Below are 21055 nucleotides of genomic sequence, written 5' to 3' on the forward strand. Positions count from 1 at the left end.
CAAGAGATGGCTGGATGGCAGGGAACCAGTGGTCAGTTGTCTGTCAGCTCGCTCAGCAGCAGGGCATCACTGCTCAAGGCCAAACAGGGAAAGGACACAAGCTTGTCATTAGTAATGAGATTCTGCAATGCAGCCATGTGCTACCAGCTCTTGGTCATTTTACTACCCTCAATGCTGTAAGGAAGATCCAGACCTAGGAATTACCCATCACCCTGCATTTAAGATGATGGCATGTGGGCAGCACCACCTCAGATAAAAACTCCTAAAATTTTTCTTCCTTCTATGTACGTTCTCAGCTTTCTCTTCTCCCTCTTCCCTTCCTCACTTGTTTGAGAGGGCAAGGGGAGAGAGGGAATGTCAAAGTAAAACACTAGTCACAGCACCAACAAAATTCTTCTTCCCTCAACTTTGTATCGCAATTCTGCCTTCCTCTCACATCTGTCTTTCACAGATTTTATTACCTGCTATTGCCTGTGCAGTGCTATTTTCAGTTTCCTTTAAATATCACCTTTAACACTACTCTAAACTGAATGTGAGAGAAGAATTCAGATAGCAAAGTCTCATACTTTTGTACACTTATGACTGAGCAGAGTACTTTGTACAGTTTCTCAGCATACAACAAGCACAATCATTGCTCTAGAGAAGTTGTCAGATAAGACCCTCTAGTGTCAGAAAAGGCTACGAAAGTACTAGTTTTATTGTATGAATGAAGTTATAGCATTGAGGCCATGGAAGCCTCTTTTCTTCTCACCTGCTTCCAGTTCTTCATCCAGCTAAAGGAGGCCCCTTGGCACAGAAATGTACTTCACTTTGATTCTCTACTGCTGGCAGCCCCATCATTAGTTTGCTCTGTGGTCCAAGCTCAAGCAGCTCAGTGATCTATCCTGCCAAATACCAAACACCTCCACAGATGGAGGCTCCCCAGTTTCAGCGGTTGATCATCTTAATAATGAAGAGATTTTCCTAACTGGAATGTTCCCTAGAGTAAATTGTGCCTGTTGCACCTTTCCTTAAGGGCCTGAGGTAGACAGCAAGTAAAACAAACCCACCAAGAAAACCAACATGTCAGACGACCCTACAGGCTTAGACCCAGCTGGGTATTAAACAGATCCTCTTAGTGCTGTATTATAGAAATCTGTAACCCCAAAAGCATTTAGCAACTGCAAAGAAACTTGACAGTGTATTTGGTCCATCATCAGATACACTGTCCTTTCCTTGACCTCTGCAGCCCACAATGCCAGCTTTGAGCCTGTCCTTGCTCTCCCTACAGCAGTAGACTCCGGCAGCCACCCCAACACTGTAACCTCCACCCCTCCGCATCAGTCTCTCTTGTCTGTCCCCAGTCCACCAAACCAGACAGCCTTCTCTGTCCATCATCCTTTCTCTGACCCTTTCCCTTTTCCCCATCACTTCACCTTGCTCTTCACACAGATTATATCTTGCCTTCCCACCCTCACACTGTGTCACAGCCGACCCTACAATCCCCCGCCAGGACCCTGCTCTGCTTTTCCCACGGCACTACATTTGTTTGCCATAACAGACACGCGTGTTATTTCCTGTGGGTGCCGGGGGGGAGCATTACCTCGAGGGCAATGCCCCCGCAGTAGCAGCGTCTCCGCTTCTTTCCTCCACTCTTTCGCCCTCAGCCCACACCCGCCCGCCGAGGCCGCCGGCGGGGCCGCACGCCTCATACGCGGGACCCGCGCGCCGAGACTTCTCCGCGCTCCAACCCCGCCGGCCCCGGCGGCCGCCGCTTGTGCCGCAAGTGTTGGCGTGAGCGCCCAAAAAGTAACGGGTTTAAACTTCTGACTTCTCTTCGAGGCGCGCCCGGACCCGCGGCTACGGGAGAACCGCAGCGGAGCGCAGCCCCCGCGGGATCTCCTCAGGGCGCCCGGCCGGGCCGGGGCGGCACCGCGCAGCCCCCGCGCTCAGCGCAGCCACTCACCCGCCTCACCGGGAGGGACCTTCCCGCGGCCGCCAGCAGCAGGAGAGCGAAGCCGAGCGGCGAGGAGGGCATGTCCGGGGGCGGCCCCCATGCGCGGGGGCCCGGCGAGGCTCCGGCTCTCCGCGGAGGCTCCGCGGCGGGCACAGCAGAGCGGCGGCGGACGCGCCGGGGGCTCCGGCGGCCGCTTTTGTAGCGGCGGCGAAGGCGGGGAGGGGCTGGCCCAGGTACAGCCCGGCCCGGCCCGGCCCCGCCCGGCGGGGATGAGGAGCTGCCGCGGGTGGCGGTCGCTCCACGGGCGGGTGTCGGGAGGGGAAGGGAAAGAAAAAGCCGAGGAAGCGCCTCTGTGATCCCGGCCCCCCACCTTTTCAACTTCTTATTTTCGTCTGTTTTACTCTGAATCTGTTCAGGCTTGGGCATCTTGGTGACCTTCATGCTGTTCATGACGTCCAAGTTTTATTAGGTTTAATAATTGTGAATGCAATTATCCATTTATAACGTGAATTTGCAGAGCTGCACGCAGAGCAGATCAGAGCTTGCTTTCTAAGTTCAAGACGGGCACAGGTCAGTCCCGGCAGTAGTATGATGTGTAAATGTGGATGATTTAGAATACTAATTTTCCCAGCAAAAGAAGACTCTGAAACTGCTTTGTGCTAGATTCATATTACTGTTCTTATTTATTCACTTTGCACTGACTAGGAGAACTAAACATTCACTAAAGCACCTGTATTTGGTGACATTCTACACCAGAATCTGGAAGCCATGAGAGCTAGAAGGAAAGCTCAAAACTGAAGCAGGAAGTGGGGAAAATATTTCACATTGGTCAGTTAGATGCAGCTAGAATGTAAAAAAGTTAATAGCTTAAATATTAATGGTATGTATTAATTTCAAATACAACACAGCATCAGTATGATGTTTTGGAAATGTAACTAGTTAGAGCATCGATGCTGTGAGATCATTAAATTCCTCAGTGTGAATTGTCAGGGCAGCACTTACATCTCAACAGCTATCTCCAGACAGAAAGAATCTGTCATGGTGGTTTGGTTGACTGAAGGCTGAAAAGATATTTCCTTCATCTTTTCTAAAATGAGAGAAAAAAATGATTTAAAAAAAAAAAAAAGTTACTACCTTCAGGCCAGGCAACAGAAACCTTTAAATAAAGAGAAAGAAAACTCTTCCAGCTGGATAGCACCACCAGCCTTAGCATGGTGTGCCTATTTCACATACCAATCTTTACTGCTCTCTATTGTTTCTGCACCAGGCTTAATTAATTAAGTTTTCCAGTTAAGACTTCTGCTCCTGAGATGATTCCCAGCACCGGTGTGCAGCAGAGGGCCAGCTGCTTTTACCAGACCTTAGTGGGCCCATGCCTCCATTGAAAAGCCTCATCAGGGCTACGACGGTGACGAATACCCTGTAGGAAGCAGGAATTTTACTTTGGAGAATAACTCTGCTTTCTGGAAATAATCAAAGGTAATTCAGGCATGATGACATCATACCAAGGGATGATCACCAAGCAGCCAGGCAAGGACTAGGGCTTAACTATCACAGCCTACACTGGGTACCCTCTATGTTATCTTTGCAGATGGAGATCTGCATGACTGACAGCAAGAAAGGTTGAGTTGGCTGAAGGAAGAGATGCTGTGGAGATAGAATGGCTGTTGTTTAGGCTCTAACAGACACACAGAATGGAGAAAAATTGTATAACCAGAACTCTGAAGGACACCATGGCCAAAAAAGCCACTTTTGCCCCTTATTAAGGGACATTTAAATATTAGCAGGCAAACTGCATATGCTATTAAGCTCAATGAAGTACATGCTACCACATACATGACTATATTACTCAGTTCCCCCCTTAGATCATGCTATACAGGAGGAGAAGGGGTATAAGATTGGGTTGTATAAAGCAGGGTAGAAATGTCACCTAGTTAGGAAGAAGGCCCACAAGGACCTTGGAGACAGTTGATGGGCTACTGTCTTCTCTCTTCTCCCTCTTCCCAAGCAAGGATGCCTTTTTCGGTAAGCTTCTGCATACAATTATTATTATTGTTATTATTATATCCCTATTGCATCAAGTGCATTTATCAACCTCAATTCGGAATCTGTATTTCTGTTGCTTCACTAAACCACAGTGTTTGTGGATCTGTGGTTGTACAAGTTCCTATTGACCACAACCAGACCTACAGTGTTGAAACTGCAGTATTTGTGAATCTGTGCTCATGGAAGTACCTATTAAACACGACCAGCCTTAATGCCAAGTTGGTTATAATCAGAAATCAATCCCAACTGCACCCAGACCCTCTGATCTCCGAGGACCAGCTGGAGCACAAGGGAGTTTATTTTCTTGCCAAAGTTCTATAATTCTAACAAAACACATACACCAGTGTTATCTATATGAATAGAGGAAAAAAACAAAGTGGATCAGAGTAAACTCTGAACAGGTGCATTTTCACTGTACCCATTAGGAAGCTGTTCTCAAATCTCACAAGACTAAAGAAATCCCGTTGACTTAAATGCCTGTATTAAAAGACAGGTCATTTTCCTAGAGATGGAAGAGTATTTATTCAATAAATTCAAATCTTTTTTGTGAGGAAATACTGTTGAAAGTTGTCTCTCAAACCTGGGTCTGTTGGATTTTTGTTATATTTATTCATGTTTTTAGTAATATTACAATTTAACTTGATCTCTTATCAGTGATTATGCAAGAAAAGAACAGTTTGAAAGTAGCCAAGTGAATCCTTAAAATGACACTACCCAAATTTGAAAGGAGCTGGGATCCTTTCAGTTTAAAAAATACAATGCAAGGAGTTTATGAAGCTTTGTTCAACTTCAGAATTTTGTTTGCTGAGGCAAGCACTTCTTTTTCTGTAGCTGAAGGACTGCAGATGCTATTTAAAATGCAGGACTTTGTAACTGCTCTTGTTCCCTTACCTTCCAGCTGGACCAGACCTCTCATGTATTAAGGAGGAGCTGCCTTGCAGTTACACTGCAACACAGGGATTATCACACTTCTATGACCATTAAAGCATTCTTAATGCAATTGACTATGTTTTGAGGACAAAACTGCACTGTGAAAAAGTTCAGTGTCTCTTTCAGTAATCTCCCCTGATAATCTCTTTCTGTGGAGATGGCATAAACGTAACTGCAGGCAAGAAACAAAGCCATCACAAGGGTTTGGGCTCTCTGCTATCTGAAAATTACCACCACTGAACTTATGTATGCAGAAAGTAACATCCCTGTCCCACGAGAGACTGAATGCTTTGTCTCTGAAACTGTGAGAAAAGATCCTCCAAGCTCAATAAAAGCTAAAGTGTCTGAGCTGGGAACTAGCACCTATGAAGTAACTCAAATCACTTAAAATTTTTAAATAACGTGCTTAGGAAAGAAGAAGAATTTCAGTGTTCAATCCTTGAGTTTGAATGGTGTTTGTAGAGTTGTAACTCATATCAATACCTTCTTAACTGAAATAAAAGTTTATCTAAGCTGAATCCTTCTGTAGGCCTCCTGGGGAAAAAAAAAAAGGTGGCTTTGAGCAGGATTATGGAAATGAGAGTTAAAAACATATAAGGTATGACTGTAATTACAGCACAGTGGTGTTTAAAAAGAACATTTAGTCTTGGAGCTATATATACTTCAATATCTTTGGAGAAACTATAGTATATGAATTGCACCTTGAAATCTGAACTTCAGGTTAATTTATACTTCTGAACAATACTCAAAATTGTCTTATTTTGAATCAGAACATGACTACTGCAAATACTTACGTGACAGATCAATGTAAAAAACTGCTAAATGTTTTTAAAGGGCATTAGGAAGCAGGAGAATTTCTTCTGGTTGCTGGCCATGATACACATTTTGCATTAAATTTCAGTAATTTTAATTTAGTGCTTTTAAATACTAATTGTTCTGTTACTTAAGTTACCTGCCCACGTGCAGGACAATGTGCTCAGCTCATGAAATGTCTCCTGGTGGCTCTGCAGGGCTGGAATGCAGGGGTTGAAATCAACCAGGTTTCCCTAATTGTAGATGCAGACTCTGAATGAATGAACGTAATCTGTTGCTCACTTATTTTCTTATTTTTCCAGATATAAGGGCCTGGTTGTAGGTAATGGAGAGCTCCATTTTTCAGCCGTCAGACAGTATGGCTTGTACACTTTGGGTGATACATTTCTTGATGAAAACAAAGAAATAAATGCTTTTTTTTTTTTTTAACTGAAGTTTTGTAAACTACATAATGAACTGAAATAGTTGTATCTACTTTTGGAGTCTAACTGCTTTGTGGAATTTATTCTGTGTAATGATTGTATGGAGGGAATGATTTAGATAGGTATTTAATTTCAATACAATACAGTTCTCTGTCTTATAAAGAAGAAAATGATTTAAATATTTCCCTTAAAATGTTGTTGAAAAATTCATATGACTGTTATTTTGTGAATATGATCCAGTGATTCCTATATTTAAAAATCTTAGAATTATAGAAATGTCAAATCTAGTTGCAGTTTTGTAATATAACAGAAAATAACTTTTTTATTACAGTTTGAATTTCTTACCAGAATCCCCAACTCCTATTTAAAATTTCCTTATTAAAAACCCCTGTTCAAAAAGCTTTGTTAAGAATTGTATTTTGGACTATGGAAGGCTACTTGGCTGAACTAATGGAAAGAAAGGATGGTAAGAAATTCTGAGCAAAGAATTCAATTTCTCTCCTCATTTTTTACAAGAACATAGGAAGCAATGACTCACAGAACAAAGGAAAAAAAGGTAAGTCTACTTATTAAGTAAAATTGACTGAAATACTACTCTCCCATCTCCCTCTTCGGTTGTGGTAGCTTTTTTCCCGTGAGGAAATTATTTGGAAATCCCTCCATTCAATGTTTTCCCACCAAGGGAAACCTCAGTACAGAAGAGGAAAACCGTGTTGTACATTTTGATACACATCTTGTGCAATGGTCTGATACTGGTCTTTTCCAAAGAGACAGAGAGAACTTCTGTCTACTCTGCTGCTAGATGCTTCATAGGTAGGACCTGTATGCCCTCAGTAAAATGCTTCCCAAATGCTGAGACAAGCATCTGGTTACTTGTCTGCAGTATCTAACGGTTTTTTGAGAAAAATATCCATTGAAGAGGGACAGGATGTGTCTCTTGAGAAAAAAAATTTTATAGTCTAGCATTTTGTGTCAAAATATTCCCCGCATGAATGAGTGAGACTGGGAACCTGTGTCTTGGATTTCCCATGCGTTATCATGGCTGTGACTAATTAAGTTCTCTAGATTGTAATTATAATGGTTTAATAGTTTTCGTTTACATGGCCATTTGCATTACAGCAGTTTGACTTTTCGTCAAACTACTCCTCAGTAAGAAGGAGATCACAAGCTGCTAATCACAATGTCCTTGAGGCTGTTGCTTGTCACATCGTAAACATCCCCGTAAAAAGAGAGCGTGACCCTAACCATCCTTCATTTCCACTGCTACAGCAGCCTGCCCACAGGTCATCTGAAGCTGCAGGGACAAAGGGCAGGTGCCTGTTTAATGAAGCTCTGTGAATTAAAATGTCTGTAAGGCATGATCATTCTGTCTCTGAGTGTCTGTTCACAGAAATCCAACTTTGGTGGTTAGCCAGCAGACTTTGAGAAATTAATATTTGGGATTTTAATCAGCTGACCCCTTGAACAACCACTTGACTAATCAGAATATCAAACATAAACATGTAAACACTGGTAGGAGGAACTACTGAGCAGTGAATCTATGCAGAAAGCTGCAGACAGTTTACCTGCTAACACATCCTGCTATGACAGCTTGGGAAAATGAAGCGTAAGGTGAATTGAAGGAGTCAGCCGGCTGATATTGTAAGACATTTGAAGTTGTAGATCCACAGAAAAGTCCAGGAGTTGGGACAGGGGTGGGGAAAAGGTAAGGAGTCAGAGAGGAAATTCACTAACTTTAGGTGTGTCACTTTGTCTTGGAAATAATAAAAGGTAGTGTTTTGCTAATATCCAGAAGGTGGAATCACATCTCCGTGGAGCTGAATGAGACTTAGGAGGAAAATACTGATAACTGTACGCTAATTAAATGTTGGTACTGATATTAAGGCTGAATATTGGATGAGATCTCAATATTTATGAAAAATGCTAAAATAATTTTGATGAAAACTAAACCTCACAGGAATGCCATGAAGACTATCTTGCTTCATAATAAAGCAAGATTAAAAAATAAGGCAAATTTTAAGATCTAAAAGCAAGATAAGAATTAAAGTCCTAAAAATTTAACTTTTTAACTGGCAGAATGCAACCACTAATCCTTTTTGACATCTGGGAATGTGAAGATAGTGGAAATTGGATAATTTGGGTTTTGTATTCCTGGATATTCCTTAATTACTAGTCATCTAACTAACTAATACCTTGGTTGAGTCATTCCTTTATTAAATAGTCGATGCAGGAAGTCAGAGACTGTTCAGATGTCCCCAATGATGTTATCATTATGTATTTACATCAAATAAATTAGAAATTGTAATGGAAATAAAGAGGAATATAAATAAGTCAGATATGTTAGCAGTGCCTTATTTACCCTTCCTAATATCTGCTGTATAAGAATCACATGGTATTTCTGCTTTCAAAGTCATCTTCCGGATTTGACCTTTATCATGGACCATTGCTAAGTTAAAAAACAGTTTTCCTGAATTTCTAAGAGTTAGTATATGCATGGCTCTTGGTGCTCTGAAGGCAGTACCAATCACTAGAAAAGGCATGGGGTTTTGGATTTTATAAAACTAGCCTTACGTCAGGAATATTCTGCTTGTGTGATGCAGATACAAGTACCAAATCTTACAAAATTTGGTGAAGTATTTGTGATGTATAGGAGTATAAATAATAGCAGTGGCTTCTGAAGAAATCTGAATGAGAGACTAGCCACAGCAATCCAGTTATACCCAAATATTCAAAAATCAGCAGAAACATCAAGATACTTAGAACTGCAGCTTGCACATTCCAAACATTTGATTTTCAGTATTTGTGTCAATAGAAATACACTTATATGCTTCTGCCAGGTGTTCTTCCAGACTAATAAAAATAATGAATTAGTTTAAATATTAAGGATATGGTTAGTGAATGAAGTTACTGAATAAGAAAACAGTAGGTCTTTCCATAAACTATGAATATTCTGAAAAAATTTTAGTTAGAACTGACCAGAACCTAGAGGCAGAAACAGAGGGTGTAGATGAAGAAAATGATTCTATGGAATTAACAGATCTTTCAAGTTAAAACTTAGCTGAAATGTTACCTTCTTGGAACAAGCTCATTTCGGTCAGTGGTTTTGTGAGATTTAGAAACCTGACCAGAAAATCCTCCCCTTCCTGCCATTCGCAAGTTCTTTCCATAGTTTTTATTAATTCTTAGCCATTGTCACATAAAACCTCATCACATAGCCAAGCTCCAGGCTTCTCATGAATCATCACCTAGGAAGAAAAAGTTCTGTGAAAAGTATCTTGATGTACCAGCAAATCAATGACTCTCAATTAATGTGTCAGTTCTAAAACAGCAGGAAAGAGTAGAAGTACCTTCCCTCGTCTACTGGCTTGAGTTACCTCTGAAAATCAGAGTAAATGAGCAGGAAGATTCTTTTGGGTGACAGTTCCACCACGTGAGGGAAGAAAAATACACATTGGGGAGGCACCCTCTAAGCTAATTCTGGACATGGTCTTCTTTACATTCTCAAACACAGACCTTCATGACTTAGGTCTTTTCTCATAGAGAATACTTACATGCCATCTTTCAAGTACTTGTCTTGTTTTGATCATCTGTTAAATATTTGTGTTTTGCTGACATGGTGTTCCTTTCTTTGTCAGTTTAGGCACCACAATACTGTCTCACAACTTGAACCGCAGTAACTTGAGTGGCAAATAAGCATTAAAAAGTTCAGAGAGTAACTTTTTTTAGTTACTTTAAAGAAACACAACAAACTGTGTTAATTTAGGAATTTGAATGCTTATTACAATATCCTGGAGGTATAGAGCTTTCCTGGGAGTGAAAAGTCTTGAATTGGGATCTTGAGTTCCTATAGATTATGACAGCTGGGAGGAATGTTCAAGTAATTAACTGCACCTCTTCAAATGTTTGAAGAGCTGGCTGTAAACAAATTAAGTGTAAGAATACTATCCTACATATGACCAGGACATGAAAATACTTCATAAATATTCTTGAAACTTGCAGAGACAAAAAAAGAGCCTTCTGAATACATAGTAGATTGTTGTTGTCACAAAACATAGATTACTTCCATAAATTACCTGGAAAGCTCTATGAAGATTAACATTCACTGTAACCTGAAAGTAGTGAGCTAATGCATGGTATTGAGGAAAGAGAATGGAACAAACCCCTAGACAGCTCAGAGAAGATGGGAAATGGGAATTGGACTCTGACAAACAAGAAAGAGATGCTCTCAAGAAGCTGATGCGATATACTGAGGAAGTGTACTTACAGCTTTTTACTGGCTAGGCTTGCAGTTTCGATGCCTTAGAAAGCCTCGGGCAGCCTAGAGAGGTAGCACGGGCAATCCAGCATTTCAGTAGCTCTAAAAGTGGCAAATAGTAGCTGCAAAGCTGATACCACCAGCAGAAGCAAAGAGGGAGAAATACAGCTCTTAGCCTGCTTAATTTCCTGCAATTAGAAGCTTTCAAAAGAAACAGAAGCACACAGATGTTCGCAGGAAGCGTTGCAAAGCTAAAGAGGATGGGCCCCCTCTTGGGTCCTTCTTTTATTTGGAGAAGGGGAAAGGGGAGGACTGGGGGCGGACCCGGGGTGAGCGGCCAATCAGACACTGCTAAAGAGTCTGAGTTACATTTGGTTCTGCCCGTGCTTGGAACAAAGGAGTTCAGAGCACATGGCAGAGGCAAGTGTCTTGGGGAGGGGGAGGGGAAGCTCAGAACAGGCAGCAACAATATGTAATATAGTTGAGATAACAATATACTGTTCATCTCTGCTCTTGGTATTATACTGAATGGAATAAAATCATCATCAGTGTAAGTTGTGTAACTCAGCACATTAATTTGCACTTTCCTTGCTATTTTCCCATAAAGGCTTTCACTTGTAAATGTGACAGTGTACATCTCCACCTGTGGAGGCATTCAAGGTTACATATAGTTTCTCCATTGTAATTAAGCTGAAAGGCTAGACCAGGAAAAAAACTTGTAGGAGTGAATACATGTATTTCTTGTGCTGTTTTTTGGATATGACCTGTTTTCCCCTCTGCCCCCACAGTGAGTATATTGGGCGTGCACAAGAACATGGGAGGGGCAAAAGCCAGGGCAACGACCCAACCTGTCCAAAGGGATATTCCATAAACATGATGTCGTGTTCAGCACCAAAGACTTCAGGAAAGGAGTAGGATGGGGAAAATCTGTTCTCACTGAATCTGTCTTACCAAGTAACCATTATGTGTGCTAAGACTCTTCCCAGAAAGTGGCTAAACATCTGCCTGTCAGTGGGAAGCAGTAAATAAATTCCTTAATTCAATTTTCTTCTGTGTGCATCTTTGCTTCACTTATTAAACTGTCTTCGTCTTGGCCCCCTTGTTTTCAGCTTCTAATCTTGCAACTCTTTGTCCCATTGTGCTTGGGCAGGGTGGGAGAAGCAACTGAGTACTTAGCTGCTTGTCAACCCACCACAAGTTCTATCATCAATATTGTGATTACTTGGAGAAAAATCTCTTGCAATTGAAAAGTCAGATTTTTTCCCCCCTTTTTTTGCAGATGTAGTTCTGTGGTACAACTTCTGAAAATACACAAAAACTGTAAAAGTTATCCAACACCAGCGGGTTTCTTGTATTTGAATCTAAGTAAATCTATAGAGGACAGAGAAGAAATGTTTTACTTAATTGCATTTGGAGATCTCACTTTCTGTTGCTCTGATCATGATCTCATGCTGTTGTGTCTATGTACTGTTATTTCCTGCATGCCACAGATGTTCTGCAAGAGGATATCCTGGGATGGTGACCTCCAACAGAAAGCCATAGGACTAACTCAAGGAAAGGCCTTCTGTCATCCTAACAGATGCTTGGGACTTTGTCAAGTAGTAGCTTCACTTTGCCACAGCAGATGCATTTGAACACTATTGAATGGCAAAAGGAAAAACATGCTCCAGTCATGGGGTGTAAGTGAAAAACTGTGTTGCCAAATAAAAGTATCTAAAGGAAGAAATGTTTTGGAGATTATTAAAGAGATAGTGTAGACTGCATATCTTGTTTAGTATTACATGAACAGAATTAGTTTAATACTAATTATGTCCGGAAAACTCATGGTTAAGATATTCCTGGGTATCATCACAGAATAATGCTGTGACAGTCATTTCAAGGATTGCAACCCACACTTTAGAGAAAAAATGAAATGCATAAAAAATAATTGTACTTGTAAATAATCTGGTTCTCTAATTTAAAAAACATCCATATTTATAGTAGTTGGAACTGTTCTACTTCAGTTCCCACACAGCTAAACTGGACAGAGAACATACCGGTCTCTGTCGGATATTCCTGTCACAAACATTCCTGGTGTAGTTTTGCTTAATCTAGATCATTTAACAAGAACAAGTGAGCTCTGAGAAAGGCCAGGAAAAAATATGGATCAAATATATTTTTCTGTCATATCATTTCCTGCAGACTCAAAGAAAGTAATGTGTGTATAATGCAGACTCTAGGAATCTAAATTTGTATCTAGGAGATTTTAAATTTCGTTATCATATGTCACTGAAACACAAGCTAAAAGTTGTACGTGTGAAAGAATGTGAAAAAGCGAAGTTTTTCCTTTTAAAATAACATTTTATTTGACATTAATTGTATTATTAAAGCAAATACTCATTTAAAGTAATATAATGCATATGTCAAAGACTACAAGCAATGAGCTTACTTGGAAAGATTTACTTTAAAACTATAAACAAACAGCCAAGGCAAACTGAATTTACTGAAAGCAGAGAAAAAAATCAGTAAGCCAAGACTGCAAAGCAATTTCTAGTATAATGACAAGTAGCCACCAAATAAAGCGCAGTAGAAGAATTACACATGTAGTTTGTTACATGTGCCACATATTTCTCTTCTGCCGTGGGAGGAAAAACAGCTTACTTGATGTCACAGAGAAGAGCCACTCCTCTCAGAATCCAGTGGTCTGGAGACTTTGCTGTCTTTAAATAGACCTCTGTAATAAAGTTCAAATCTGTCCTCATGGGCTTCTTATAAAGAGGACAAACATAGAGCTTGGGATCCCTAGGTCTGCTTGAATCAACAGCAAACATATGGAGCACAGGCAGCTGGACAAAAAGGATCTTTGGTGTAGACTCAACGAGTATGCTTCTTCGTTTGTCCCAGCCTGCACCTTCCAGGTAGAGCCCATAGATATATACTCCTTCCTGTGTGCAGGGAAAGCAGATACATCACAACATATAGAACATAATAATTGTCTTACACCATTAAAAGTCAAGTATGTTTTATAGTAAAAAGTATCTGACACTGAATCTCTTCAAACTATTTCATTTTATACTATAATATAATCCTTTTTCAGAAGATAATGCTACTGAAATGGAGGGCAACAAAAGTCGTTCAATAAAGTCTATATACTACAAAGTTTCATGTAAAGTTTACTATAAATTCCAAAAATTAACAGGTGGTACAATGAAAGAGTTCTTTCAATTAAACATTTTTCTAACTGAACAAATTAAAATCTTCATACTTAGTATTTGGCTTCTATGCTGAGCAAAAACATTAAGGTGAAGACAATAGTAACTTTTTCCTCTATCAATCCAAAGTAACTCAGTGATGCATGATATAAACTAAATACCAAAATTAATACTGAAACATCTTTGCATGTCATACATACAGAAGGAGATGATGTGATTTCTTCTCTGGTTAGCTTTAGCACATCATTATGTATTGCAACTTTATCTAAAGCCCAGTCTTTATGTGCTCGAGTTGCTTCTTGTTTCATTGCCGTCAGGAATCCTTGAGAAATTAAGCCAGACATTTAGTATTTATCTCACATGGTAAAATAAAATCTTGCTCAGTTATTAGCATGGTTCTGCTCTGAACTTGTAGACAGATAATCAGAGTTCTGTTGAAAATGAGCATCCTGATTAATGATAGCAAACTTTTCTTTGGGACCAAAATAGGAACAAATGACAAAAGTGGCATAGTGTGCATCACACCAAGAAAAATATTTTTAAATGGCATGTACTTTTCTATTAAATTTCTCTGTTAAGAAATATTTGTTCAGGACACTGACTTACAAATTATTGTAAGGCAATCAACTACAGGATCCATGATAAAGGTGTCTTTCAAGAAAGAATTTCAAAGCAAACATTGTGTGAGCTGATATTTGTGTAAAGGCAACTTAGCTAAAAGGTGGGAGTATTTTAAATGAACAAAGTAGAATGAATTTCATTGATGGAAAACAGAAAACACGTGTCTGAGCATGATAATAAAATAACTATGTAAGTGTGGGGAATGTAGTTAATGCAGTACCTATGAAGAATGAAAAATACATGTTTTGTTAGGGGGAAAAACGGCAGTCCTAGATAGAAATGAAGGTAGAGGATGGCATAACTGAGAAGCAAGTTAGGTGATTTTTTGAGTATTGTTTTGAACAGACTTAACAGAGGTTTGAAATAAAAAAGGTTTGTGATGCAGAGAGCTGAATAGTTTAAGCACAGATGACTGAGCAGAAAAGAGGTTTGAATGTGTTATGAAGGAAAAAGCTACAAAACCAGAAACGCTAGTAGCAAATACCTGGTTGTTTCTGTGTCAGAAGATAACAGTGAAGTCACCAAAAACTCGATATCTGCTATTTTATGCTACTAGATGAAGAACTACTTGGAACTGTCATAGAGATTGAGACGAAGAATAGAGAACTGCATACTTAAGAGAGAAGGTCCTGGTGAACAGTGTTACAAATATAGTGTAATATTATGAATATACTCACCTCACCCCTACCCACAGCACATATTTTGCACTTAGAAACCTCTCCCTACCTGCAGGACTACCTTTTATTTTTTTTTTGGAACACAGAGTTTGGAGCAATAAGTTCAAGACCATCTGTGTCTCAGGTTTGTTGCCTATTAGGCTAGATGTTTTCTTTTGTTGAGACAATGTGGTCCGTTATCTTCTTTTACAACACTGTAGGTGGTGTGCTCTTGAATCACCAGAGATCAATATGCTTTTCAGCTGTGCCACTTAGGATACAAATGGAATGATGTTTTGACTGGCATCCCAATACCATCTTTTAATAATAAATTGGATGTGCTCCAGGCACCTCAACTCTTTCTGAGAGTGACTCTAAAAAAAACTTCTGTGTTAGTACTTTTTACAGTCCTGGCCATAGGAAGGCCAGTAAGAACAAAAGCATCACAAAGCAAAGGTAACTCATATAACATTCAAGAATTTCAGAGGTTAAGCCTAATTAAAACAAAAAACACCTCAAAGCTATCAGACAGAAGTTTCTTAGGAGAATTTTGTACAGGTAGTTGTGGAGGCTAAGGGAGATTCTCCTATGAACACACACCTAATAAGGTAATGGGGTTTTTTACTTATGGAGGTGGTTAAATTTTTTTTTCTTTCCTCTAAATGATAAAAATATCAATCTATTAACAGATAATGATAGATAATGTTTACTTGTACTTCACAGCACATCTTTGATGAATTTGAAGAAACTATTCATTAAATAACCTGTGAAATGGATATGCCGTGAAAACTCAATGTTGATAATTCTCTGTGAAAGATAACTGCTATAAATTCTGGTACAGTTGCACATTCACAGAATCATAGAACAGTCCATGTTGGAAGTGACATGGGAAGTTCACCTGGCCCAACCTTTCATGGGAAAGGGAGACTAGATGAGATTATCTAGCACTGTCCAATTACATCTTGAAAACCTCCAGAAATGGGGACTCTACCATGTTTCTGATGAGAGTGTTCCAGTGAGTGGTTGCTCTTACTGTACTGTTATAAGTAATTTTGTTGCTCCTGTAACATCTTTCTCTAGATTAAAGCTCTTCCATACTTGCAACTTACAGTTTGGAATGAGTTAAACAGTTTCAAACCACAGAAAAAAAATATTTTCTTTAAAAGCTGTATCATTATCATTAAGTATACTTTCTTTAGAAGCTGTATAATATCATGCTACAATATGTCAACAAGATAAATTATTTTATTTATTAACTATATGTTTTCCTTCTTGTAATATAAAAACTGTTTTTATGGGTCAGACTAAAAGATCATAGAACCGTAGAATCACATAGAATGGTTTAGGTTGAAAGGGACCAAAAAATCCTCAAGTTCCAACTCCCCTGCCATGGGCAGGGTCACAAAAAAAAACCCCAAATGTAGAATTAGAGAACTCCACTAGACCAAGTCCAATCCAACCTGGCCTTAGACACTGCCAGGAATGGGGCACCCACACTTCTTTGGGCAATCTGTTCCAATGTCTCAACCCCTCACGGTAAAGAATTTCTTCATTATATCAATTCTAAACCTACCCATTTTCAGTTTAAGTCCATCCTCCCTATCACAAATGCTGTTGTGAAAAATCCCTGTCCAGCTCTCTTGTAGCCCCCTCTAGGTACTGGAAGGTGCTATAAAGGTCACCCCCAGAGCCTCTTCCCCCAGGCTGAACTCTCTCTTCCTGCCTTCACAAGAGAGGTGCTCCAGCCCACTGATCATCTTCGTGGTCCTTCTCTGCACTCACTCCAGCGGATTCCACATCCTTTCTATGGGGGCCCCAGAGCTGGACGCAGCATTCCAGGTGGGCTCTCACCAGAACAGAGCAGAGGGGCAGAATCCCCTCCCTCACCCTGTTGGCCATGCTCTGTTGGATGCAGGCCAGGCTGCAGTTGGCCTTCTGGGCTGTGAGTGCACATTGAACCCATTTGTCGTCTTGGCTTCTGTGACACACTCTGGCTGTATAACCATTACATTATTATTCAATACATTACTACTCAAGTCTTTTCAGCAACCTTACCTTGGGGATTAAAGAATCCAGTTATCCAAAACACCTTTGGTCTCCCTTGGAATATCCAAGTGGATAACTGAGCATTTCTATCCAAAAGCTCAGTAAACCAGAAGCCAAGTGTGGAAGAATCCCAAGATACTCTTCTCCACACTTGAGGGATTCGAGCATCATACATGTTATCAAGTGCGTCTCTTAAATTCTGAAGGAATTAAATAATATTCAAAGTAAATCAATCAGTGTAATAGTTTAAAGCACAATATTCCATATGAAGTAAATATACTTTACTTGCCTCACTCATAACAATAGTTCCCTCTATGGCTAATTTCAGATCATTCAAACTGGTGCGGACAACTGTGATCACCTTCTGCATGCGGTCAATTTCTTGACGAAGAAAAATATTCATAGAGTTAAGTGCTCCCATTTTAACTAAACGAGCCTTTACCTAAAATATAAAAGCACAGAAGGAATTTAGTTAAGTCTAAATTGTTGAAATGCTGTTGTAGTATACAATATCATAACTTTCTGTGTGTTCAGAAAAGTAAGTATTAGATTTTTATATTATTCAACTAACATCCCCTTACAACTGTTGCAGGTTTTTTTTTTTTTTTTTTTGTCTGATACTTTTACTCATGATTCTGCTAGAACAGGGCTTCACCCAGAAGGCCCAGGAGACTGCTATCACAAAATGTTGACTGATTTTTTTCTGTTTTCACAAGTAGCTTTGGAAGTCCAAGCATAGTCTCCATGACATATCTCCATGACCAATTTAGATGTCTTGATTTTAAATAAAAAATCTTCACACCAATTCATGCTGGTAGCAGTAATGTTGTTGGTTGCTTACTTGAATCTACTACTAGCTATATGATCTTTCATACAATTCAATGTTTCTTTTTTGGAATGTGTAATGTGAAAACTCAACTGAGAGAACAGTAAGACAAAACTAAGATTAGCTTGCCTCATGAGGGACATAATCTGGAGGAAGTTTCTCTAGCATATCTTCAGCTGAACGGTAAACGACTGATTCACGAGTTTCTCCAGATCCTCCTCCACTTTCTTTAGGCTGGATGTTGGTGATAGTATCTAAAACATCAGCTGATGTATTTCTTTGGTATCTGAGAGGATGAGAAATATGTTATCAATTATATAGGATTTTTTAATAGCTAATGATCACTTTGTAGAACACACAAAAACCAGTGTGTCATCAAGTCAAATCAAAACCCACACAAAACAGTTTTCCTTTGCATACCACACCAACCGTAATACACTGATCATGAACATTTGGTTTACCATGGTTTTAAAGAATATGGACTTCCCTCTTCCCTGTTATACACTTGCTGTGTTTCTAATTCAGGGATAAGAAGGAGGTCTGCAAGCTGAGATTGTGAGATGGCAGAAAAACCGCCTAGGGATCCTGAGGAAAAGGAAGGAAATAGCATATTCCTGATAAGACCCTTCAAAGAACTATTTGTTGGGAAGAAGCAACAAAAGTTTTGTAACAAGGAAGAATATTTGCCTCATTTAATTGCTTCTTAAAAGTGTAATGCAGAAGCAGGAAAAGGTGGAGATATAACTCTGCAAGCTGCCCCTTTATTAATTAGCAAATTCATTCTGCTTTGAGGTATTTCAGGATTAATGAAAAGGGCTGCTAGATTTACAGCACTGCCGGTTAAAAACTTCTATTCCATTGTGAAGCATGGGCAATGCTAATGTAAACTTATGTTCTGAGTCAATACAAAAATGTGAATTAAATTTGTTTGGCATTGGATAATGAAAGATAGTAGACCACGTCAGTCCTTCAACACAAGAATTACAGGAGTATTTTTGTTACAGTGCTATCCAGTGGCATAGAGCTATGAGGGGAAATAAGAAAGAAAGCCTGGAGTACTGAAGTGTTGGCAATGCCTACTTTTACCTTATGGAATCAGCTACACAAGGAACATACATAATGAGTGATGTAGGACATGCATTCTTACTGATTCAAAGCACAGTTTTGCATGTCAGTTTTACTTTTCAACTTTCATATGATACCCATCTCCTTCTATTACTTTGTCATGCATAATTACATAAGACATGAAACCAAGGATAGAATGTGCGAACTCCCAGAGCACCTAAAGATGCTTTGGATATGGTATCATAATACTAGAGAATCTAGATACTATACCATTTCAACAAAAATTTTTTTGTGAATGCAATTATAAAGACTATAAATCAGAAAAATAGAAGAAATACTACTGGGAGTTTGCTTCTCAGAGGATATAATTTCTTCTGAAAGTAGGCATGATGGGGGCTTTCACGGTTTTTCATAACCCTTGACTTTAGACTCAAAACTCTCAAGCGTTTTTTCAATTTATGGCCCCATTAAAATAATGAAAGATTTATTCAAGACTATGTATAAGCATAAAAGATAAAATTTCTCTTGGACTCATGGCTTCATTGGTAATTTGGATGACATAGTGGTGGTTGTAACCTTTACTTTGTGTCTTGCTGATTTAACAAGTAGTGATAAGAGAGATGTGAACCTTCCTCTTCACACTGTAAGCACCATCATTCCAATACTGCTGCAGACTATTTTATGTAGAAGGTATAGGTTCCCTGATTATTACACCAATTTAATTATAATAAATCACAGAATTTAGAAAATGGTCTTTCTAAATCTAAAAAAAATTTTAAAAATTTAAAAATAAGGCAATATGCAGAGTTTGGGGAAAAGGACAGAAGGACTTGAAGGACTTTTGAAAAATAACATCAAAGGAACAGAATCAAGTGTTAGTGATATTCCTTTCCTCAATGACACAAGCTAGGAATCTTCTGAAGAGCAGAAATTATGTGAATCCTGTATAAATAACAATTACTGTTTGAACAAGACTTTTTTGTAAATAAAAATAGAAAAGACAAAAAGATGTATCTTGATCTTTACATTAAAATGATTTTCCAGTGTGGAAGTTAGATTGAAATACCAAGAAGAAATTTCATTCACATACCACTGGGGCATATTCAACATAAAAACCACTCTGAAAAAAAAAAAAAAAAAACCAAACACAAACCTTTCTGGGCTTTGGAAAACCTGACTTTCCTTTAGGTTGCAAATAAAATGAAGTATAGATGCAAACAATAACAATAAAAAGATGGCAGAGGTCTGTAAAGGAAGCACCGTGCTCCTGAGAAGAGACTCAGTTGCACGTGATGGGTTGACCCTCATCACATGTAGATATCTATGTGTAGATGTCTCCGTAACAGGCTTTTGTCTAGATTGCCCAATTCAGCTCATGTATTTTAGATGTCTGCTTTGTGGTCAGAGAAATTGCACTTTACAAGGATCTATTTTTCTTTACTACTGTTAAGGAAGTCTAGAGTAACCATAAAGGAAGCTACAGCAACATTAAATGAAACTCATTTATAGTGTCAGTGTTGCCTGAAAGTATGTAAGATAAAGCACTCAATACCTATTTATATATTGTTTTCCCCTGAAGCAGTTTTGTGAATTGTGTCATAAGAAGAAAAAAGATAATTAATTTTGTATAGATTTTGATTTACTCCAAAAAGGCATTATTAAGAGTGTTTTCTAAAAAGTTTGGAGGTAACAGACTACCATTATTTGATAGCTGGAATCTGTGGCATCAGGGATTTTCTGTACTGGAAGTTAAAACTAAGAAAAAATGGATGTGATAGAAACATTGCCTCAGCTTTGTGTAGAAAACAGCAATATCTATTGCAGCACCATGTTCAAAACCCTACATTCACCAGCCTGCAATAGCTTAACAAAAATTCAGCTACATTTAAGGCTTCAGTAGGGAACCATTTGGGAAGGGGGGTTTGGCAGAAGATTGTCAGAATATTTGTTTCCTGCTCAGGTACCTGTTAACTGTGTGGCTTTTTCAGAGCCTGTGATTCATACAGCAGGTTGAAATCATTCTCAATGACTTCAGGTGTTAATCCTAAATGAAAGCATTGAAATTCATTGAAGCCTTATAATTGGAACCAACAGATCGAGCTTTTGGCCAAACTGTAAAACTGTCACAGCAAATTAGTGAAAGATAAGATTTTTCTTGTCCTCAGTAACATGGAGAGGTCTTGGCTCTCTCAGGGTTTCAATTCTAGCAGTTAGCCTTCTGCATACCCTGAGACGACTTGATAAGATA

The 21055-nt window shown here is 39.1% G+C and overlaps 2 protein-coding genes across 2 annotated transcripts in view; both read right to left on the minus strand.

Moving 5' to 3' along the window:
* The window catches only part of GLP1R (glucagon like peptide 1 receptor), a gene marked incomplete at both ends in the record, with an annotated part of 78522 nt that extends 76505 nt beyond the window's left edge, over positions 1–2017 (minus strand). The window contains one exon of the mRNA XM_082302457.1: positions 1946–2017. Within this exon, the coding sequence (XP_082158583.1) occupies positions 1946–2017 (72 nt within the window). The remainder of the gene's footprint in view (positions 1–1945) is intronic.
* Positions 2018–13038: 11021 nt separating this feature from the next.
* The window catches only part of DNAH8 (dynein axonemal heavy chain 8), a gene marked incomplete at both ends in the record, with an annotated part of 113127 nt that continues 105110 nt past the window's right edge, over positions 13039–21055 (minus strand). Inside the window, 5 exons of the mRNA XM_082276731.1 lie at positions 13039–13326; positions 13794–13915; positions 16926–17115; positions 17206–17358; positions 17872–18028. Coding sequence (XP_082132857.1) covers positions 13039–13326; positions 13794–13915; positions 16926–17115; positions 17206–17358; positions 17872–18028 — 910 coding nt within the window. The remainder of the gene's footprint in view (positions 13327–13793; positions 13916–16925; positions 17116–17205; positions 17359–17871; positions 18029–21055) is intronic.

This window comes from Coloeus monedula (genome assembly GCF_965178545.1).
Source record: "Coloeus monedula genome assembly, chromosome: 2".
NCBI classification, from domain to species: Eukaryota; Metazoa; Chordata; class Aves; order Passeriformes; family Corvidae; genus Coloeus; species Coloeus monedula.